This window comes from Ursus arctos, unplaced genomic scaffold (genome assembly GCF_023065955.2).
Source record: "Ursus arctos isolate Adak ecotype North America unplaced genomic scaffold, UrsArc2.0 scaffold_7, whole genome shotgun sequence".
NCBI lineage: Eukaryota > Metazoa > Chordata > Mammalia > Carnivora > Ursidae > Ursus > Ursus arctos.
The window spans coordinates 9,110,643-9,135,297 of NW_026623089.1; the positions used below are offsets into that span (position 1 = coordinate 9,110,643).

General features: G+C 38.8%; 1 protein-coding gene across 7 annotated transcripts in view; it reads right to left on the reverse strand.

The window, feature by feature from the left end:
• The window catches only part of PLEKHA1 (pleckstrin homology domain containing A1), a 56,554-nt gene extending 34,331 nt beyond the window's left edge, over positions 1-22,223 (reverse strand). For 2 of the 7 annotated variants that reach the window (XM_026494314.4, XM_026494319.4), the window contains exons 1-3: positions 21,979-22,215; positions 6,857-7,017; positions 2,144-2,200 (exon numbers count right to left, since the gene is read on the reverse strand). In XM_026494314.4, the coding sequence (XP_026350099.1) occupies positions 2,144-2,200; positions 6,857-6,997 (198 nt within the window). In that variant the 5' untranslated portion in view covers positions 6,998-7,017; positions 21,979-22,215. Of the gene's footprint in view, positions 1-2,143; positions 2,201-6,856; positions 7,018-21,978 lie in introns of those variants that run through there. The other 5 variants (XM_057308515.1, XM_057308514.1, XM_057308516.1 and 2 more) reach the window with 5 other exon arrangements.
• Positions 22,224-24,655: the final 2,432 nt, after the last annotated feature.

The following is a 24,655-nucleotide window of genomic DNA, read 5'->3' on the forward strand; positions in this document are numbered from 1 at the left end:
ACACACAGATCTAATATTAAACTTGAAAAGCTACTGAAAAAGAACTGCAAATGAAACAGAATATGGCTCCCAACTGTAAGATGTTTGAAACAAATAATACTTCCATGTTCTTTTTGCATAAACTTGTATTTATTCAAAGGAAATGTGAAGAAGTTGAAAGTAAACCATTAAGTTTTTATGTAACACACAGAAGAAATTTTAGTTTAACTTAATTTTCAAAATACCCTCAGAATACTCTACAGAAACTATGAATTCTTCTCAAATTGCACATTTCTAAATGAGCTGTGAACCTTAAGAGAAAATGATGGTGGGCCAGGAGGAGATTGTGTATTTAATCAAGTCCAAAAACCCAGAAGGCATTAATCTGCAATGACAAGGCACTGGATCCTCTTGTATATTACAATACCTTGGGGACAATGGGGCCACTTCACTAAATGCGACACACGGCTCCTTTCAGAAGGTGAAACAACTAGCTGCACTGGGCTGCTGTTACCCCTTTAAAGAAAGCAGCGTTCTTGGAAGCCCATTCATGACTATTACCACCCTGCTGCCCAGTGTGAGAACATGTCATTGTAGCATGTGTTTTGTACCTTCAAAAGGAATTCTTAAGTCTGGGGTTCCTGACTGATCCCAACTACAAATTCACAGCTCTGAGTCACACTGGAATTTGTTCCAGGAATAAATTCTGGAAAAAAAGTGGCATGTCTAAAGTAGAGTACAAACTGTACAATTCAAACTTCGGAAAGCTGTGGGACAGAGATGAAAGTCAACAGAAGTGCACAGAGAAAGTTATATTTTAAAAGGGGAGCAAAGGAGTTGGGAATCAGATAGCCAGTCAGGCCTACTTCCTTAGTTAATACTTTATTTTTAAAAAGAGCTCCCATTTTTAAAAAGACCAGGCAACAAACAACTGAAAAGATATGAGCATATGGGCAACCTCTCCCTCAACTGCCTATTCCTCGCCATTGCACTGAGAGTCAAAAATGCCTAGCAGCGTATTTACATTACAGTACACATATACTGCAGGCAATCAAGAAGACGAAGAGTCTACAGTTTATTTTACAGTGGAATTCTATGCTTCCTAATAATAATCGCTATAGAATTTAAGCTGCAACTTACCCTAAAGCATTTATTAAATATCTTAATTTATAGGAACACCTGAGGTATACTTACACCATATTTGTCTTTTGCAAATTAAATAATACGGTTTTAATTAATTAAACAATAATGAAATGTTGCCCTTCAAATATGTAATCTTTGTTGTGGAAGGGCTGATTCTTTTTGTTGCTGTCAATGAGAACGATACAGAGAACAAAGTACTTTGTCTATAAAACTGTCCTTTAAACAAAGGTACATTTGTAAACCAGTCTTCTGTTGAAGACCTTTGCTAACCAATTCTAATATATGCATAATAGTACGCGCATGCATATGACTTAATGCTACTTTTCACATCTCATAACTTAAGTCATCTACAAATATTACTTTGTGTATAAAACCCACAGGTCTAGCTCCTCAACATCTCTATCTCAGTTCCCAAAACACCAGTAAAATAAAGGGGGGAAAAATACCTGAAAATACCAAACCTAAATTTTTGAAAAGAAAAACAGTACTGCAAGAATTCCAGAAATATCAACAAATAAGAAAACAGAAATTAGTAGAAACAAAGTGAAATAAGGGAAAAACCATTGTTTCGTCATAAAAATGGTTCTTATTTTCTTCAAAATAAAACATAAACAAAAAGTCAAAGTAATGGTATTAAAAGTTGGAAACAGTTTAAATAAATTCAGACTTAGAAAAAAAATATTCTCCAGATTTCCCAAAGATAAAACCTGTTAACTGATCTTTGTCCTTCTGATGTCCTTCCTATGTCCTTCTGATGTCCTTCCTATGTCCTTCTGATGTCCCAATCATAAAAGTTAATGCTAACTTTGGCAATTTGCCACATCATACAAGTTAACCCCATATTCTTCCTAACTGTATCAAAGACCTTCCTACACATAGTGACCAGGTACTATTTTCAGCATGATATGACCCTGAACATCATCACTAAACAACACAGAAAGGAAACTGCTCCTTTTATTCACACTCTCATTCCAAGGAATTTTAATTCATGCATGAATGTGAAACAATATAGAAAGACTACCTTTGAAATGTAGGTAAGTTTAATGGCTCCCACACGTGATGATCCAGAAGGTAAGTTCTGGAAACAAATTATTAATATGTAATTAAAATCCAACATTATTTTATATTACAATGTTCTAAATCTACTACAAAAAGTTAAGAAATTAGATGTTTTAATATCACATTTTACAAATCAACTTTTTCAATTCAAGTATTTACAAATCAAGTTGACAATGTAGATAACAAAACCAAACTCTATTCTGTTCCACCATAATGCGTTCTATAACTAAAAGGCTATTTTTATCATTGTGGCTCAACTTTTCTTTAAAAGCCATAAATGTATGGTTGTGGTACAGGATTATATAGGGTTGTAGCAGAAAACGGTGGTTTGGAAACTTGAACTAAGAACCTTACTACACAGGACCTAAATAAAAAAGTAGCAAAGAATTTATACTGTTAAGAATTTGAACCATTAACGAAGGTTTGTGAGCATCCTGTAATCAAAATGATACTTTAATATATCCTGTAATATAATAAACTGGATGGATTATAGAGGGGGAAATGGAGGCAGGAACACCAGATAAAAGAGTCTGGAAAAAAATAATAAAGAATTTAAAGGAAAACTCCGATAGAAGATTTTAACAGCAAACTTAACTTTGAAAGTTTCCTCCACTGTAGATTAACCAAGATAAACTTTTTTTTTTTTTAAAGATTTTATTTATTTATTTGACAGAGATAGAGACAGCCAGCGAGAGAGGGAACACAAGCAGGGGGAGTGGGAGAGGAAGAAGCAGGCTCCTAGCGGAGGAGCCCGATGTGGGGCTCGATCCCATAACACCGGGATCACGCCCTGAGCCGAAGGCAGATGCTTAACCGCTGTGCCACCCAGGTGCCCCTAACAAAGATAAACTTTTTAACTAACTTTATAATAATGTACATTAAAAAGAAAACCTTTGGCTTTGTTTTATATGAATGATTAGGAAGTACCTTCCTCAGACCTCTCTATAAGCTTACTGGAAACAATTAATTACGTGAAAGCCAAAACATTTCAAAGACTTAAGATTCCCAAACATAAACTGTTATGGTTGACAGGGACAGGTCTTTTCAAAATTTTCACTCCTATGTAAACTGCATTATATTTTGCTTTAAACCATATACTATGTTCAAGCTTCTAAATATAAACCATAAATATGTATATAAAATAAAATTATAATTTTTAAGGTATACTGTTAAATGGTTGTGTTCTTATAGAAAATGTTTTACGTTTAGAGTTTGCTTTGTTGTTGTTCTTTTAAATTTTGCATAAGGAAATGAATGTTAAAATGTCTTCAAGACCTCCTAACTACTATCAAAGTGATTTTTTTCAAACACTGCTACCCTTCCATTCAAAATTGTAATTTTTCTCTTAAGGCCTCCAAAAATGTATTATTTTAACTAGCTGAATACAGTTCTAAGCCTTGTATGAGGAAAAGAAATGAGAACTATGTCATGGCCGCATGACATGAAGGGTCACAGATTAAATGGTGGCACAGTACAGGGAAATATAAGTAGATGAGAGATAAAGAATATGCAAAATACCTAGTTTCTGTGGATCAGTATGATTACTGCCAAGTTCAACTACAAAGAAATAGATTTCAAAATCTGTTCCCTGATGGTGAACAAGAAATAATCAAATAGTGGCATTTAAGATAAAAAGGAAAATGAGCCATTTGTTCTTATGAGTTCCTACACTCCTTTTGCCAAAATACTTTTTTCAAGTTTCTTCAAAGTCACTTCCTGATACAGATACTCAATTATTTAATTCTCCACCATTAACCACACCCTCAACAAAATACGGAAAGCTCCAAATGGATCCCTAGTAATACACTAGAATGGATTTTTTAACCAATGGTTAGTGGTAAAGAAAGGAAAATGGAGGAACAATGGCTCCCTATGGAAAGGTGAGCCAAACTGATTTTCTTTTCATTATCAGGATTACGATCAGCATAAGCGTGTTACAGCATCATAACATAAGCAACTAGACTGAAGCAGATGAAACTGTCATTTTTTAGTAGATAAAATGGTGGTAATGTGGTTCAACCTAACATAATAATCTTAGCAGGACATTTTACTAAAGTTTTCATGAGGAGATATAAGTCTTAATACATGTAAAAATGACACAAAGCTGGTATACTGATGACTAATCCACTGGCAGCAGAGTCAAGATTGTAAAAGATTCTTATCAGTTAGAATGAAGAATTAAAATTATTAAGAACTAAATAAAAAGACAGATTTAAAATTCTGTACTACATTCATAAAAACCAAGGTGCACCATGGAAATCTAGCTTTTAAAGAGTTGGTGTTGGGGCACCTGGCTGGTTCAGTCAGAAGAGCACGTGACTCTTGACCTTGGGGTCATGAGCTCGAGCCCCACGCTGGGTGTAGCGTTTACTTAAATAAATAAAACGTTTTTTTAAAAAATTGCAACTCCTAAAAACAAAAAATAAAAAAAACTAGTTCATGTGAGAAAGATCTAGCTGAGTGCAAACTTTAACACAAACCCTCCCTGCTGTAAGCCACAGTGACCTGTGCTCCACAGAGGCCACGGGCTTCCTTGCTTAGACTTCTTTGCCCACACTATTCTTTGAGCACTGGAATACCCACTTCTCCATCTCTTGGCCAAAATTGTATCCACCCTGTGGGTCAATTTTGAATGCTACTACCTCCATGAAGACCGTAACTCTGATTCCAAATTCATGTTTCCCTCAGTGTAATAAACGTAGTCCATTTTGTGCTCACCTTCTCCTAACTCTAAGTGGGAAGTGCTGATAGAAGGAGGAATTCTGAGGGGAGAATCATTATTATGAAGAAAGAAAAACAACCAAGGAGCTTTAAATACAATTAGGGAGAATCCATATGTATCAGTCCACTAGGTTTTGTGAAGAAAGACGAACCAGGAAGAGCACAGGCCAGAACTGTGCAATGGCTTGTGCAGGTCAGGAGAACCAGAAACCGGGATCTAGTAACTAGCAGGGAGAGGCAGTCAAGGGGAATTAAGTTACTTTCTTTTTTTTTTTAAGATTTTATTTATTTATTTGACAGAGACAGCCAGAGAGAGAGGGAACACAAGCAGGGGGAATAGGAGAGGAAGAAGCAGGCTCCCAGCGGAGGAGCCTGATGCGGGGCTCGATCCCATAATGCTGGGATCACGCCCTGAGCCGAAGGCAGACGCGTAACAACTGAGCCACCCAGGCGCCCCAAGGGGAATTAAGTTACTTTCCACTTTGGGAAAGAGTCTGGGAGGGGATTGTGCCACAGATAAAACAATGGGGTCATTAAGGGGATACATCTGATTTCTATAAAAAATATAATAATAGAGAAACATGAACTCTTGATTTCTGTTGACCTGTTCCTTCTTTCACTGACTCTGGCCAAGTAAATAAAGATATTAATCATGTAGTTGCATAGCCAGGTTACTACCACCCAAGAAAGGTGGTTACACCTAGAGATAAGGGAGTAAAGCAGTGTCAATAAGCTCTATAAGGAGAAGAAGAGAGAGTAGACAGTTCCTAGGAAAAAAAGAATCAATGTCAGCACTCAAATAATCTACACTGAATTAAAATACACATTATCCTCCAAAATTTGAAAGGCCGTGTCTGGATAAAGGACTAAACTTACTTTATGGAGAATCAGAGGACAGGGCAGGATAAATGGGGAGCAGATACAAGGAAACGGATTCTGGCTCACAGAGAAAATAATAATTAAAGCGTCTCAAATATTGTAAGTACTTTTTCATAATGTGTAATTCAAACAACAGCTAAAGTGAAGACCAGGGACACACAGGTTTCCTGCATTGAGGAGGAGGTGAAATTTGTACTAAGGTCCCTTACAACTTGAATTCTATATAAACAAATATAAATGCATTAGTACATAATTATTTTGTCTAACCCGAAATAAGTACAGGGTGGTAAAGACTACATGACTGGTTGTCAGGGGATCTAGTTCCTTCTCCATGAGACAGAATGGAACCTCCCACCAGTCTCCACTTCTTCCTTGACTCTAAGCTCCTCACCCACGAGACAGGATCAGCTTAGAGGTTTGCTAGGGACTCATCCTTGTAACATTCATCCCAATTTGAATGAAGAGATTCACAGGGAGAGAAAACTTAGAACTACTCAACAGATGATCACTAATCCAACCTCTTTCACAGATCTTAAAACAGGGATTCTAATTTTTAATTTATGACATATCCCCAATGACCTGAAAGCCGACAATAAAATCAAAGTGCATTTCAATTCGTGAATGGCATTACACGACTGACACTCCAATCTGCTACTACACAAGATGAAAGGACTACACGTGTGTGCAAGAGTGTCAACTAGATCAGGTAGTTTCCTTACCAAAAGACAGCAGTTTCTATCCTAGAGACCGTATCTTAAATTTAAATGATTTCAGAATTTTCTACCAGAGACAGCATTTCTCTCCCATAGGGAGGGGGTGTCGGGGGGGTGTCGGGGTGGGGACACATAGGCACACACAAATTTTTATTAAATAAACTTAGTTTCATCTTCTGAAATTCAAGTAAGACAGCAGGAGTTGAGCATGCAGGACAGGAAGAATGCAGACAGTAGAAATAAATCTAAACACAGATTGCTTGGGAAAACAAATCTTAACAGCCATATAGTATGTTAAATATTTTAATAATTAAAATTCTTGTGTGTTTTTGAAAAAAGGAAACCATCTGGATTTTACAAACCTGTGGATTATCCATGTACCATACAAAACTATCTTCTCTGGTATCCAGTATGAAGTACCTTCGAAGAAATTTCCCACTGTTTTCATTTTCCTCAATGTCTAGAAAACCACAAATGCGATTCTGACGATCCACATAAGGCATTTCTGAGCCTGAACATTACACTGTAAAATAAAAACATTTGACAGTATTTCTCAGTGGACTTCATGCATAAAATGTGCTATATACAATTTATTTAACAAACAGCTTACTTCCCAACATGAGATGGGGGCTGGTTGATGTGAATACGTACAAAGCATGAGCAAAAACCATTTTTGAAATTAAGCTTATTATGAGTGGTTACTAAATACAACTGTACACATTGACTGGAACAAAGGAGAGCCAGTCACCTCAGCTGAATAACTGACCTACTTTTTTCCCCTAAACATACCTGGATGAGCCAAAAAATTAGCTATCCAAACTTTAATTTCCTCACTTATAAACCAAGATAATCTACCTCTCAGATTATTGCAGAATATTTTTAAATTCGCGGAACAACAATAGCTAACACTTACTGGCCACTGACTATCTGCTAGGCTCTGTGCAAGGCTCTTTTCCACACATTTTCTTACTGAACCCTCAAAACGACCCCATGAATAGGAATCATCATTCCCATTTCACAGATAAGAGACTTAACACTCATAAGGGAAAGCAACTCTCTAAGATTAGAGAACTAGTAGATAATAAATCAAAACATGAACCCAGATTCTTGGGCTCTAGAGCTTATATCTTAACATCTATACCACATTCTCTCTCTAAAACTCTTCAAATTGCTAAAGTTAAAATGAATCAAAGTAAAATTAATTAACATCATGAAAAAGAGAGATAAGCAGGTATTATGTGCCTCCTGATGGAAGGCACAAACGTCACCTGTGAAGTGAACATGTAACAAAAAAAGTTTTTATCTGAATCTGATCCAGTCTCTAGACCTCCCTATGTCAAATCACCAATTTACAGGAAATAAAGATCGCAGAGGAACATGGTAAACTGCGCCACAGGGGTTCAATCAGCCAAAGCCAGACTGTGGGAAACAGCAGGACAAACAGCCAAGTTTCTTCAGTATAATAATTATGGGGGGAAAAAGAGGAGAAGAGAGACATTATAGATTAAAAGAGACTTCAGAAGCATATCATATTCTGATTCTTAAAGTACTAAAATTTTTGTTGTACTGATTAAAGTTAAAAACCATGACTTGAGTAAAAAGCAGAGTTCCCAGCCATTTTTTCTCTAGAATCTATAGATATGTAACTCCTTCCTGACAGATGCAAATCTGCAGACTGTTCCTATTCCAATTCTTCTATAGACAGCACCAACATCTTTTGGCAGGCTGAATTCATATATGTAACTAGCTCTTCATTTAAAGACCCAAGATTGTTTCACCCACAGTGAAAATTCAATTAGAACATATCCTGATATGCTGCATCTCTAAATACCATTCTGTATGCATCCAGAGAAATAGTAAGACACACCAAAAATTTTTTAAAATTTTCCACTAAGGTCATGTATGTGTGTTGTTATAAATCTGGCACTTTGAGGAGATAATTTCCTTAATGAACTTACTTAACAGTTTAAAAATTTCTAAAAATAATCAAAACCTGAAAAACTAATACACTATACTAACGTACAGGCATACCTCATTTTATTGTGCTTCACAGATACTGTGTTGTTTACAAACTGAAGGTTTGTGCCAAACCTTACGTGGAGCCAAGTCTACTGGCACCATTTTTCCACCAGCATCTGTTCACTTGGTGTCTCTGTGTCACGTCTGGGTAATTCTCACAATATTTCTAACCTTTTCATTATTATTACATTTGTCAGGGTGATCTGTGATCAGTGATTATGACTCACTGAAAGCTCAAATGATGGTTAGCATTTTCTTAGCAAGAAAAGCTTTTTAATTAAGATATGTACATTGTTTTCTTTAGATGTAATACCATTGCACACTTTACAGACTACAGCATAGTGTGAACGTAACTTTTACATGCACTGGAAGACAAAAAAATTCATTTGACTTGCTTTACAGCGACATTTGCTTTATTGTGGTAGTCTGGAGTCTAACCCCCAGTATCTTCCAGGTGTACCTGTAACCCACAGTAAAAACTATCCACTTGAGTGGTGCCATGAGGATAGATACACACCAAAGGAATAATACTGAGACCCGAGACAAACCCATTCATCTATGGCCAACTGATTTTCAACAAAGGTACCAACATCATACAATGGGGAAGATATGGCCTCTTCAAAATATGGTGCTGGGACAACTGGAGATCCACATGCTAAACAATGAAACTGAATCCTTCTTCACTCTCTGTATGAAAATTAACTCAAAATGGATTAACAATCTGAATATAAGATAGCTAAACCCATAACAGTTTAAGAAAACATGAAGGCTGATATTCATGGTCTTGGATTTGGCAATGAAAACATGAACAACAGAAGAAAAAATAGGCTAAATTGGACTTCATAAAAACTAAATGCTTTTTTTTTTTTTTTAAGCGAGAGAGAGTATATAAGCAGGGTAGGGAAGGGGAGAGAGGAACTTAAGCAGACTCCACAAAGAGCTGGAGCCCAACGCAGGGCTCAATCGCAGGACCCCAAGATCACAACATGAGCCAAAACCAGGAGTCAGACGCTTAACCCGCTGTGCCGCCCAGGTGCCCCAAAACTGAAAGCTTTTTTGCATCAAACAACATCAAGAAGATGAAAAGAGAACTTTCAGAATGGGAGTAAATATTCACAAATTACGTATCTGACAAGGGTCTAGTATCCAGAATATACAAATAGCTCTTAAAATTCAACAACAAACAATCTAAATAAAAAACAGGCAAGGACTTGAAAAGACATTTTTCCCAAAGAAGATATACAAATGGCCAAACAGAACACCAAAAAGGTGCTCGGTATCACTGGTAATTAGGGAAATGTAAATCAAAACCACAGTGAGATACCACTTTATACCCACTAGGATGGTGATAATTAAAAGAAAGGAAAATAACAAGTGTTGGCAAAGATGTGGAAAAATTGGAACCCCCACACTGTAAAATGGTACAACAGCTGTGTAAAACAGTTCAGTAGTTCTTCTAAAGTTGAACACAGAATTACCATACAACTCAGCATTTCCACTCCTAGATATACACCCAAAAGAAGTGAAAACAGGTACTCATAAATATTAATAGCAGCACTATTCACAAGAGCCAAAGAGTGGAAACAACCCAGATGTTCATCAACAGGTGAACAGTTAAACATGTGATCTATCCAACACAATGGAATATTATGCAGACACAGAAAAGAATGAAGTACTGATATAATAATCCAATAAAAAGTCCAGAATATTTTATAAAAATTGAGAATATGACATGTATTTTATGATATATATTGAAATGTAAATGACCTAGAAAAGCCAAATCTATTTTCCAAAGAATAGAGTAGGATGACTTACACTACTTGACTTTAAGACTTACAAAATAGCTACAGCAATAAAAACAGTGTAGGATTAAAAAAAAAAAAAAAGATAGATATAATAAATCAGTGGAACAAAGAAAGCATCTAGAAACAGACTCTTACATATATATTGTCAGTTGATTTTCAACAAAGATGCCAAGGCAATTCCCCAGGGAAAGGATAGTCTTTTCAAGAATGGTGCTAGAGGGGCGCCTGGGTGGCGCAGTCGTTAAGCGGCTGCCTTTGGCTCAGGGCGTGATCCCAGCGTTCTGGGATCGAGCCCCACATCAGGCTCTTCCACTGGGAGCCTGCTTCTTCCTCTCCCATTCCCCCTACTTGTGTTCCCTCTTGTGTTCCCTCTCTCGCTGGCTGTCTCTGTCAAATAAATAAATAAAATCTTAAAAAAAATAATAAAAAAGGATGGTGCTAGAACAATCAGGTATTCTTGTGGGGGAAAATGTAACACAATTAATCACAGACTTAATATAAAAGTTACAACGATAAAGCTTCTAAAAAAAAAATAGGAGAAAGTGGTCATGACCTTGGGAGTACACAAAGATTTCTTAATTAAGACATAAAGAGCATAAGCCATATACTAGTTGTTATATTGGACTTAAAAAAAATTAAAAACTGCTCTTTGAAAGACACTGTTAAGAAATCAAAAGACAAGCCACAGAATGAGAAAAATATTCAGTACATATATGTCTATTGAATAACTAATATCCAAGAACAGGCAAGAAAATACTACAGTTCAGTAGTAAGAGAAGCAACCAAACAGGAAGATGGCCCAAAAATCTGAAGAGACAAGTCAATGAAGATAAAAATAGTAAACAAGCACATGAAAAGATGTTCAAGATAATTATTTAGGTAAGTACTGCAAATAAAAACCATGAGATACCACAACATACCTAATAGAATGGCTAAAACAAAAACAACCCAAAAAGCAACAACAAAACCTGACAATAGCAAATGCTGACAAGAATGTGGGACAAGTGAACTCCCTCTCATACACTGCTGATGGGAATGCAAAGTGGTACAGCAACTTGGAAGAACAGTTTTGCAGTTTCTCATGAAGTTAAACATACCATTACAATATGACCCAGCAATCCTACTGTGAACTGAAAGCTGTACTCGCACAAAAATCTGTACAGATGTCTACAGCAACATACTGGCAAAAAGCAGAAACAACCCAAATGTCCTTTGACCGATAACTGAATAAACTGTGGTACAACCAATACCATGGAATACTCCTTAGCAATATAAAGGAACAAACCATTGATACATACAGCATGGCTAAATCTCAAATCTATTCTGTTAAGTGAAAAGAAGCCAGAGCAAAAAGGCTACTGGGACAAAGAACAAATGAGCAGGTGGAGGGAGGGGTTGGCTTCAAAGGGCAATTTTTGTAGTGATGGAACTGTTCTGCATCTTAATTGTGGTGGGATATACCACTATGCAACGCATTCATCAAAACTCAGGCCCATATACCACGGAGTAAACTTTACTGCATGCAAGTTAAAAAAAGACAAAACAAAACAAACTACAATGATAAAAAACAGATCAGAATTGCTAGGGTTTGAGCAGCGCCTGGGTGGCTCAGTCGGTTAAGTGTATGACTCTGGGTTTAGGCTCCAGTGATGATCTCAGGGTTGGGAGATCGAGCACTGTACAGGGCTAGCCTCCTCACTTAGCAGGGAGTGTGCTGGAGATTCTCTCCCTTTGCCCCTCCCCCTACTCTCTCTCTCTCTAATAAATCAATCAATCTTAAAAAAAAAAAAGGAGAAGAATTGCTAGGGCTTGGGATAAGGAAAAGGACTAAAAGGAACATAAGTCAAATTTTTTTGATGATGTAACTGTTGTGTATCTTAATTGTGGTACAGCTTACACAATTATATGCAGATGTCAAAACTTATAGAACTGTGCCCCAAAATGAGTAAAATTTACTGTACATAAATTATACATCAATAATCCTGAATTTAAAAAGATACCATACATACTCACCAGATGGCTAAAATTAAGCAAAATGACAATCGTGTTGTCACATCCAGAATTTCTGTAATGTTGATGGGAATGTAAAATGACACAACCACTCTGGGAAAAGTTCTGGCAATAAAACCAGAATAATACACTGAACCTCTGACCCAGGCATTCCATTCCTAGGTATTTATGCAAGAGAAATGAAAGCATATATTTATGCAAAGACTAATTTACAAATATTTATAGCAGTTTTATTCCTAATAGTCTCAAACTAGAAACAACCCAAATGTCCATCAACACATGAAGAGATAAATAAAATGTAATTTGTCTATACAATTACAATGAAATACCATTCTACTGTGTGAGGGAATTATAGCCACATGCCACAATATAGTCAAAACTCATCAAACTGTAAACTTTAAACAGATACAGTTATTGTATGTAACTTAAAGCTCTAAAAAGTTAATTTAAAAAATCCAGTAGCAATAAAAAAGTCACTGATAAAATTGACCACACATAACTTTTTTAGAAAAGCTTTTGCATGGTAAAACCCCGAGAAGCAAAGTCAAAGCCAGTAGAAAATATTTACAACTGATATCATCATAAAAAAAAAAAAAAAAAAATCTCCCTAACATTTAAAGAGCTTGCAAAAAAAATGCCAAGGGAAATATATCAAAAGTTCAATAGAAAAATGGGCAAAACACATGAAAAGATATTCTGCAGAAAAAGATATAAAAATGGCCCTTAAACATAAAAAGATGCTCGACTTCACTCATAATAAGAAAAATCTCAAAATAACAGAGATACAGTACGCACTACCACGGACACCATAAAAAATGCAAGCAGACTTCATGTGCCTAAGAACATGACAGCACCATGAAAACACCTCTGGAAAAAGAATGCTTGAATCTGACCAAACCTCTAGATTTAACTACCAACTGATAGGAAACACAGAAAACAGGGGGAGAACATGTTAAACCATACCACAGGGATTCAATAGCAAAAATCCAAACTATAAGAAATTTCTCAGGACAAATAACATGGTTTCTTCAAAAGTAAATTCCAAGGGAGCAGGGGAAAAGAACAGGAGGAAGAACCTATACGTTAAGACTAAGGGGCGCCTGGAATGGCTCAGTCGGTTAAGTGACTGACTCTTGGTTTTGGCTCAGGTCATGATCTCAGATCCTGAGATCCAGCCCCCCCACCCCCCCACCCCGGCTCAGCTGGGGAGTCTGCTTGAGATTCTCTCCTTCTCCCTCTGCCCCTCTCTCTGCTCCCAGGTGCACTCGCTCTCTCTCTCTCAAATAAATAAATAAAATCTTTAAAAAATAAAAAATAAGTAATAAAGACTTAAAAACACACACACACAACATATGAACCTTATATAAATCCTGTTTTTAAAAAAAAACACTGACAGGCACACTTGGGTGGCTCAGTCAGTTGAGCGTCTGTCTGCCTTTGGCTCAGGTCATGATCTCAGGGTCCTGAGTTCAAGCCCCTGTATCGGGCTCCCTGCTCCTCAAGGAGTCTGCTTCTCCCTCTCCCTCCCTCTGCTGCTCCCCCTGCCTGTGCTCTCTCTCTCTCACTCTCTCTCAAATAAATATTTTTTTTAAATTAAAATAAATTTAAAACCGCTGATATATTTAAGAAATTAGATATCATGATACTGCCTAATGGTACTAAGGAAATGGATCTTTATTTTCAGTGTGATAATGTTATTGTGGTTATGTCACCAAGAAAATGAATCCTTATCAGTGAGAGGTATTTACTGATACAGACATAAAATATTACCTGCGTAATCTGGGGGGAGGGAACGAAGGAGGCATGGCCTGAGATGACAGTTGATGGAGCTGCATGGTGGGTACTATAGTTATACAATTCTGTCTACTTTTGTGGATGTTCACAACCCTCCATAATAGAAAAAAATCTGCATTACAGAGAAATACTATTTCTCACTTATCACACTGGCAAAAAGGCAAAAGCTTGCCAATACACTACATTGGTAAGGCTATTAGAAAACAGGGTCTCTTTTACATTGCTCGTGAAAACAAAATGGTGCAATCCTACTGAATGAATACAGCACTATTTAACAAAATCACATATACATTTAGCCCATAATCCAGTAATCCCACTTGGTATTATAATTATGAAACTATTTTATATATATGATAGCATTTTATGTGCATTATAAGATAATGAAAACATATTAATGCTATGATTCCCTTAAATAACATAACACTAATATACAGAATATACAATATAATATATAAAATATGATATCATAAAATATATATAAGGTAATACAATATTTGTTATTAGGAACCAAGATTTTCATGGTAACAGAAAAGACGTATAAATAAAAAAGGCAAAACTCTACATAATACATCTGAATTATAGATAGTATGAACTCAGTCTTCGAATATGATAGTAATAGAAAATCATCACTTTGCAACATAATCACTGATTTAAGTAAGGATGTTCAATGAACACTAAAACCACTATATAATAGGTTGTTAGAGAACAGAATATTCACAGTCTCAAAATATCTATCCCACAGTTTTCTTACTAATTACAAAGAGGAAAATGTATCTGTACAATGAGAGATCATAGAGCCCGCACCTTTACCAAATGACGAATTATCTAATGACTCTAGATGCCAGGTACTAATGAATACTACCTCTTCCTAAACAGACCACATATATGATTCCAATGATATGAACTCCATATGGGCAAAGCCGTAAAGACAGAAGTAGATTAGCACTTGCCTAGGGATAGAAGGGATGAGGGGAATGAGGAGTTGCCTAGGGATGGGAGGGTACGGGGTTTCTTCTTAGGGTAATAAAAATATTCTAAAATTGATTGTGGTAACAGTTGCACAATTCTGTGAATGTACTAAAAACCACTGAATTGTACACCTTAAATCGGTAAATTGTATCTTAATAAAGCTGTTTTTCTGGAAAAAAAAGGAAGGAAGGAAGGAAGGAAGGAAGGAAGGAAAGAAAGGAAGGAAGGAAGGAAGGAAGAAAGAAAAAGAAAGAAAGAAAATGAATGAATGAATTACAACTGTTTTTCACTCCGGGTCACATCAGAAACTCTAAGAAACACTTCATCTCCCAGACCTCTGAATGTTAGAGTGTCCCAGGCGGTGGCCCATGGACCTCTTCTCTGTATATACGCAGTCCCTCGGTGAGCTCACTTATTTACACAGGTCTACATACAGATGGCTTCCAACAGCTATCTCCAGCCCTGGAAATCCAGCTGAACTGCAGACTCATGTATACAACTGTCTACATATCTACTAACTTATCTAACAGACATCTCAAACTTCACAAACAGCATGAGATATTCCCCTTAGAAACCTGTTGTCTCAGTCCTCCTCATTTCAATAACGACCACTCCCTTCTTCCAGCTGTTAAGGCAAAATATCTTAGAGTCAGACTTGAATGAATCTTCTTTCTCTCTCATTACACATCCAATATGCATCAGCAAATCCTGTTGGCTCTGTCTTGTAAATATATCCAGAATCCCACTACTTCTCATCACCTGCATTGCTGCCACTCTGGTCCAAGCCACCATCACCTCTCAACGGGATGACTCTTCCTTGCTTCTGCTCTTGCCCCCTTCACTTTATTCTCAACACAGCAGAGTAATCCCATTAAGACATATATTCAAGTGTTTATTCAATAAACACGTATTACTACTGGCCAAGCACTGTTCTAAATATTTAAATATTAATTTATATAATCCTTATAACAACTTTACAGATGAAAAAACAAAGCACAGGGAATTTTAAAAATAACTTGTCCAAGGTCACAAGTTTAGGAAGTGACACAGCTCAGATTCAAACCAGAGAAATCTAGCTCTGGAGCCCAGGCTCTTCCATACTAGGTAATGTCACTCTGCTCAAAACACTTCAACTTAGGCTACTTATTAGAATTACCTAGAAGTTCTTAAAAATCCTGATGCCAGGGCTGGACACCCCCAGACCAATTAAGTCAGAACCTCTGGAAACTGTGGGTACCTGGCTGGCTCAGCCACAAACACATGTGACTGCTGATCTGGAGGGGTGTAAGTTTGAGCCTCAATTTGAATGTAGAGATTACTTAAATAAATAAAACTTAAAAAGAAAAGAAAAGAAAAGAAAACAAACTCTGAAGATGGGATCCAAACATTAGTACATGTTTAAACCTCCCCAGACAATGCCAGTGTTCAGCAAAGGTTAAGAACCATTGTTTCAATGTGATCTCATCTCATTCAAGTAAAAACCAAAGCCCTTACAAAGACATACAGGCCTCACCTACACGCCCCACATCTTACCCCACTCCCCCCTCAGTCACTCATCTGGCCACTGGACTCCCTACTATGTCAGACAAGCTCCCCACTCAGGGCCTTTGAACTCAACATCACTTTCTCAGAGAAAGAGCGGCACCTTATCTTGGCACTATCTACAACTGCAAATGTGAACTGTACTGCCACTTCCTATCTATCTCCCTTTCCTGCTTTATTCTCCTTAGCATTTGCTGCTAACAAACATCATCATTTACTTATTTACCTGTTTCTTGTCTGTTTCCCCACACTGGAATGCAGGCTCCACAAGAGCAATGATTTTTTTTTTTTTTTTTTTTTTTGGTATTTACTATTGTTTCTTCAATGCTTAAAACACTGCCTCATACATGGAAGGCGCTCAATAACTATTTGTTGAATGAAGTACTAAGGAGCCCATAATAATTGCAACAAATATTTTCTTCCTCCGTAATTGTTTTATCCAAGTATAATTAACATAGAGTGTTATATTAGTTTCAGGTATACAATATGGTGATTCAACAATTCCACACATTACTCAGTGTTCATTGCAGTAGTGTACTCTTGATGCCCTTCACCTATTTTACCCACCCCTCACCCACCTCCCCACTAGCAACCACCAGTTTATTCTCTGTATTTAAGAGCCTGGGGGGTTTTTTTTGTTTGTCACTTTTTATTTCGTTCATTTATTTTGTATCTTAAATTCCACATGAGTGGAATCATACAGTATTTGTCTTCACCAGACTGACTTATTTCACTTAGCATTATACCCTCTAGATCCATCCAAGTTTTTGCAATGAATTTAATACTTTAGATAGAATACTTAGATAGAAAGCTTCTTCCTCATTAGACAAGAAATCATTTAGCAGATTTAACTGACTGGTTTGCTTAGCTGATGGAAGGAAAAAGGTTCAAAGACTGTATTTCTATTTGTATTTATATTTTTAGTAAAGCTAATGAGGCAAGAATAGATAAGATTATTAAAACCTTCCCCCAAATGTATCTTCCAGTCTAAGCTATAGTTAGATCATACAATCAGTCATCAATTAACATATTCACAGTTAATACTTCATCAGTCAGGACCCAGGAAGTAAGCCAAAAAATAAAAACAAAACAAAAATCACCGAGACATAGACAAAAAATAAAAGGAAAAATTAAATTCTGCACAGTGAGACGTCATTAGGCCCACAGGGCTTCACTATTATTTGTTAACCAGTGTTGAGTGGGACTAGCCTTGTTGTCCCAAATTTGCTAACAAACACAAAGCTGAGGATATACAGACATCAAGGATCAAACATATGAGAAGCCCAGCACTGACACTTCTTCCCTCACACACCCCTCAGGGCTCTGGCACCCTAATCAACAGTTTACCATCACTTGATATAAGCATTTAACAGAAGAGAGGGAAAAGATTCGAAGTCTTCCAAGTCCTCAGGGAGAACACATGGAAAGAAAGGAGGCATTCACCCCAAAACAGTGGCAGGGGCCCTCTATGAGAATCATTCACCAAGAAGTGTCTACAAGGAGAGACTGGCATCCCATTCTCCAGTTCAATACCTACTTATGAAGTAGACTGAGCGGCTGCTAATCAGAAGAGGGCTTTAACAGCACCCAGAAAGATAGACTTGTCTTTTTCCATTTTTCTTCTTACAAGTCCCTGACCAAGTAGATCCCAGAAGAGGAAAGAGAAAGAGGAATGCTGGGAGCATACCACAATTCCTCCCCACTCCAAGTATTTCAAGTAATTAAGTGGCCTGACATTGGGGTAGGGGAGGAGAGGAACTTTAAATTGAATAGGAGATTGAAAGTTTAAACTGAAAGAGACAGACTGGAGCTTTTAATAGCTGTAAATGATGGAGAAGCTATCATTTGTCCATGAGGTGATAAGGTGGGGAGAGAGGAGAAAAAGGAAGACCCTACAAATCATAGTTGAGAGCAGTGAATGGTGAAAAATAAAACTGTCCTCTGTTTGTTTTCACCAAGCTCAGAGTACTCAATAACCTGATGATATACGGAACACCATCACTGCCCTTCATAATGAGAGGAAACACCAGACATGAAAATTCCCACGGGGGATTTACTGTACTGGGTAAGATGCTACATTAGAAGTCCTCCAAGACTGCTTCTAGTTCTAAGTGCCTGAGAGCGTCCCTTCTTCAAGAAGAGAGAGGGTAAACTGAACACAGAACCCAGAGTTCAATGGTTAAACTACAAGAGGCTAGACTATGTAAAGGGGTAAAACCACAACTTTTTGGAAAATAAACCTATCAGACTGACAATAATAAGGTCTCCAAGTAGGAAAAAATATTTAAGACTCTAAGGCTTATTTAAATGCTAAAAAATATCCCAAATGACACTGATTTTCTTTTACAGTCAAAAGACATTCTAATTCTAACTCTGATATAAAATCCCCAAAACACTATTTCCCTGAATCAAAGCAATTCGACTAATCAAAAGGCCTATCAAAATAAACAGCAAATATGCTTGCTTAAATATCTTCCAGGAATTAATTATAAGCTCACATAGTCTTTATTACACAGCGGCTACTAAGAAAAAATACTACTCGAGAGTTCAGCGGTTTAATGTTACTCATTAAGCATAACTGAGTCCTACTACTATAACAAGTATCAACAGGAATTTTTATTTTTAAATAAAAACATCCCATAGTTTTATGTTTCTAAAAATAATTAAGCATTACAGACAAGCAGCTAAAACCACCAGAAGTTTCTGCCCTAAGAACTCTTCTGATACTACATTAATATTTTTATAAATGCTGTGTACCTACAATGGTCAAAACAATTAAAACTCGGTTTTATTATTTATTTCCTACTGAAACCATTTTATTATTGCACATCAGAAATATGAGAATCATCTTAAAATTTAAAATTAAAATTTAATATTAACAAAAGTAAAATGCTCAAGCATGTGCAGAAGTAGTATTTGTATATTACTTCAGCTCAAAGCTGAGGCAGTTACTACTCTAGTACTTGAAGTTTTCGATCTCATAAAAGCAGAGTGTTAACTACTGTCACATCTGAATAATTACTATATTACTGTATGCAGAAAACGATCTCTCTCCCATTCTTAAATGACAGAATTACTTAAACAAGAACAACAATTTAACATCCAGCAATATTTCAATATCAAAGTCTAACTTAAATTATGCTAATAAATTATGTCATTGATTTCACTCTGGGTTACAAATTATCATACAGTCAAAATAACAGTAACTTTTGCAGTAGGACTAGAAGAACTCTGAGGCTTGAGTAAAAGTCTTTGTTTTGTTTTTGCGCTGCATTAGACATTTCTAGAGGAAAAGCCTCTACAAAAATATAAAATGTTTCCATCTTTCCTAAGTATCTTCCCAGGAGTCCTCAATACTGTCACATCCTATACGTTAACAACAAACACAGGAGGACTGCCCACAGTGGCTTTTTAAAGAAAATATCCCAAATGCTATTCTTAATGTCCTTAAACATTTCCAAAAAGGTCCTTCCGCCTTATGAACTCATAGCAGTTTCCTAACAATTGTATACTTTTCCTGTTTTACTGTCTCTCCTGGTCTATGACAAACTCAAATCGACACACCACCTTTCTTTCCTATTTTGCTACACTGCTAAAACTGGAGAATAAAAAGATACAAACCTTCTACTTCCCTCCTCCCCAAAGCAACCATAAAACTACTAACTAGCGAGATAAAGTGCCATATGAAGCAGTTTCATTACATATAAATCACATCTTCTCAGATCACAAAAGTTACCTACTTACCACAAAGAGCAAATTCAAAGCTATATATCCCTTGATATTCCTTGATATGGCTCTCCCTTCAAGAGAAACCCATCAATGGATATTCTGTAGGGTTTATAGCACTATAAAATAAATTAACCATTAACTCAAATTCTCCTAAGCTCAGACATTCTTGTTTAAATATATAAATATTCTAAAATGTAATTTTCCTTGGGAAGATTTGGTCAAGATGAGGAATATTTAAACAAACTCTATTTGGGGAAGTATTTTTTGCCACAAGTTTATTAATATGAAAATTAGGAATATGAAAAGTAACAGGCATTTTAGTCAGAATGAATCTTACTATTTTTGAAATAACAGTTCAAGTCCTTCACATTGTGAAGAAAAATGTAGCCTTACAAAATGATTTTCTGCAAGTTTTTCTCCGATTCATATAAAACTTAGCTAAATTTTGCTGTAAAGTGTTTCAATGGCATTAAACTTACGTAGAAAGTATGTAAGCTGAGTCCTTGGGGGGGTAATAAAACAGACTGATCAGTAGTTTTAAGATAAAAGACAATAGTTATAAACCTCATTGCGCTACTTGTTCCAGTCATTAAACACACAGGAAATAAGATTTTCTAGCTAGAAAACTAATTCACAAAGGCAATAATTTCATTAAAGCAAAGTCCTGCTGAAACAGAAAATCTAACGTAAAATAAAAAGCAAGTATTAGAGGACTGGAAGGTGAAAAGGGGGAGGAAAATGGCACAAATTACGTGCGTATTTCTTCCTTAAACCTCCTCTTGGATCTGCCCCCAAAGAGAACAATCGAGTGCCCCGCGGAGGGCAAATGCTCTGCTTTGGGACTCAGCATATCTAGAATTCAACAAAGGCAATAAACGCTATAAATAACAAGACCGTTTTCACTCTGACAACACTTTCCTCTCTGATGATCTATCCAGGAGGGTCAATAGAAAGCATCTAAAATAAACCACAAACCACTCAGGACCTCCCCAAGGCGTTGCGGCTGGCAGCTGGCCTCGAGGCTAAAGGACCAGGGTTCTTTCTGGTCGCCTCCCTGGTCCTACCTGCGTGACCTTGGGCAAGTCACTTTCAACTCTTGCACTGGTCATCTGCACCATTAAGGTGCGAAGGTAAAGCATGATTCTATGGCACAGGGCGGAGTCGACTGCTGACTCGGCGAGTCCTAAAGTGAAAGCGCATTAAGACATTAGAAAACGATGCCCACGGCAGTTGAGCCCCCGGGGGCACAGCCCTGGAGTCGAGCCACTCCGACAGGCGTCGCCCGCCGGGAATCCCCGGACAGCTGGCCGGCGCAGGGAGCCCGGGAGCAGCGCGCGACCGTCCTTTCTAGCAGAGCCCCCAGCCAGCTCAGCGGCGACCGCGACCGCCGCTGGCCTCCCCGCCCTCCCCCGCCGGACGCCGCCGAAGGCTGAGGTCAGGAAAACAATAAAGGAGTCGCGGGAAGAGGACGCCGCCCCCTCCCGCCGCCCGAGAGCCCGCGCGCAGGTGAGCCGGCGCCGCGGCCTCGCCCAGGTGCAGCCGCGCGCGGCGGACACACCGGGAGAGGGCCCGCGGGGCAGCCCGGGACCCTGCGCCGCCCGCCGCCCCGCACTCACCAGCGCCTGCCGGCCCCTCGGCGGACGCGCGGCCGCCTCCCTGCTCGCCTCAGCCGGCGCGGCGCTCCCGGAGCCCGGCCCCGCCCACCCCGCCCCGGTGCGGCCGCGCTCCTCACGCCCAACTTCACGTCGGCCCTCCGCCCGCAGCACCCGCGCAGCCGCGGCCCCGGCTTCCACAGGCACAGAACTGCAGAAGCAGCGCCCACGACGGCCCCTCCACACACTGCGCACGCGTGCCCGCGCCGCCTCAGCCCCCAGACGGCGGCCGAGATTCCGGAGCCGGCACTCCCAGCCCGCAGAGACTACAAGTCCCGGCAGGCCCCGCGCGGGTCCCGGCGGCGTGGCGGGCCGAGCATCGGGCGTCTTCCTGGTTCCAGAGGAGGTGGCCTCCGCGCGACGGGGCGGGCTGCGCGCGGAGCTCTGGGCCCCTGCGCTGCGGTGCCTCCTGGGATTGGTAGTCTTCGAGGACCGAGGGGCTTGGCTCGGAGTGGGCGGGGGGGAAACTCGGGGTTCTCTGATGTCATCGCTTAGAGCTCAGGGATCTTTAAAAATAGGCTTCGTTCGTTTGCGGATAATTTGTTTGCAAGCTGTTCCATAATCGGTCCGGGAAGCATAAATTCACAGGCTGCTGTGTGACCTGAAGGAAAACTCTTTACAGCTCTGCGCGCCAGCTCTTCGCTCAGAACCGTTTCTCCCCAGAACAATTAGCTCAGCCTCCTACTTTATAGGACACGGAGCTTAAAGAAGCTTAAAGAAGGATGAATTCAAATTCTTTCAGGAAAGATGCAGCATAAATATGTATTCTCATGACTTCATAAATATTTAACATGTTTGTTGAGCACCTACTATGTGCCAAATCCCATGATAGGCACTGAGTGTCCATCTGAGAACAAGACAGACACCATCCTGCCTTCGTGGAGCCTGCAATCTGTGAGGGGAGCTAGTCCTTAAACAAGCAAGATAATTTTAGATTTTAATGCAATGGAGAAACGGCTCAAGTTAAAGAAATGGAGGGGTACTCTAGAGAAGATAATCAGGGAAGGCTCTCCAAGGACGTGATAGTTGAGCCGAAACCCGAAAAATGAGAATTATTCAAACATGCAAAGAGCTGGGAAAGAATTATATGCCACACCCTCCACAATCCATGGCACACACTAGGCTCTCAATAAATATTTGTTCCGTCTTGTGTCCTTCTTTTCCTTCCCCATGCACAGCTTTAGATCACACCCTTCCCTCTTCAAAATCTTTTATCAACACCTGTCAGAACATAGTTCCTGTGTGAAGATGTAGAGGAGACAAGTCAATGTCCAGTGTTAGGACAGGCTATACAGCTGCTGAGACAGAAAACGCAAAGTAAATGCTGATGACGTGGTTACATGGCAGAATCCTGACTACTTATCTTTATTTGTGAACTGGGTTAAAGGTCTGGGCACTTAGTCTGGCCTCCCGACTCCATTCTGGTTATGAGGCAGAAAATTGGATTTGGAGTTTGTCTTTACTAGAATCCTAAAGATATTATCTCATCTCAGAGATGAGAAGGAGAAGTGGAAAACAGCCCTACACTTACCTGTGGAGACGTACCTGTGTGACCTTAGGCAGAGGGTGACACTTCGTCTTTCTTGACTCTCAGTGATTTCCACTGCTGAACTTGAAGAAGTCCCATAAGCTGATGGAGGTGAATACACCTTCCATGGGATGCTCCCGTCCTGGCTCTTTCAGGCTGCTCATCTTCAACATTTCCAAGATGATGGTTCTGTTATCTTTTGAGATACCTTAGCTGTGTAGCCTTGCTGACACCTGCCTTCTAGAAGCTTCGTTTCTTCATCCATATAATGCTTGAAAGTGTTTGGCCTGATCATAGTTTCTAAACTGGTCAGAGCACTGTTTCCTTCGGTTCAAACAGTTGGTTTGGGTTTTTTTTTTTTTTAAAACTGTGTGGCTAATATTTAAAAATAGAAAGATTTGGGGGAGACTGGGTGGCTCAGTCAGTTGAGTGTCTGCCTTCAGCTTCCGTCATGATCTCAGGGTTCTGGGATCTAGCTCCGCATAGGGCTCCCCTCTCAGCTGGGGGAGGAGGGCGATAATCTGCTTCTCCTTTTGCCCCCCACCCCCCCGCCATGTGCTTGCATGTGCACCTCTCTCTCTCTCTCCAATAAATAAATAAAATCTTTAAAATAAATAAAAATAGTAAGATTTCACATAAAAATCCAGATATCACCTTTCTGATTCCTGTAGACATTTGAGCTTGCCCTTCCCTGACTAGAGGGTCTGGAGGGAGTCTCGAGCTCCGGAATCCTAGAAGATTCTAAGTGGGATATTTGGGACATACTTAAACCAAAAACAAACAAACAAATAAAAACTCCTGTTTGTCTGAAATGCAAATTCAAATTTAGCATGTATTTGATCTGAAAACCCTAGCCCAGAGATCAGACCTCTGAAGCAGAGAGCCTCTCATTCACTCTGGACAGGACATTACTGACTGAGTGATTTTAAATTATTCCTTTGTGGTTTGGGTCTAACAATCCCCAAGGTTGTTTGATATTGAGAGCCACATGTACAGACAATGAGGAGAGCCAGAAAAGTGATTCAGACTGCCCAAAGCCAGGTAATCCCAGGGCTCCTTTGAGGTTCCAGTATAAACGGAATCTGTTCACACCCTTCTGGATGGAAAGCTCAG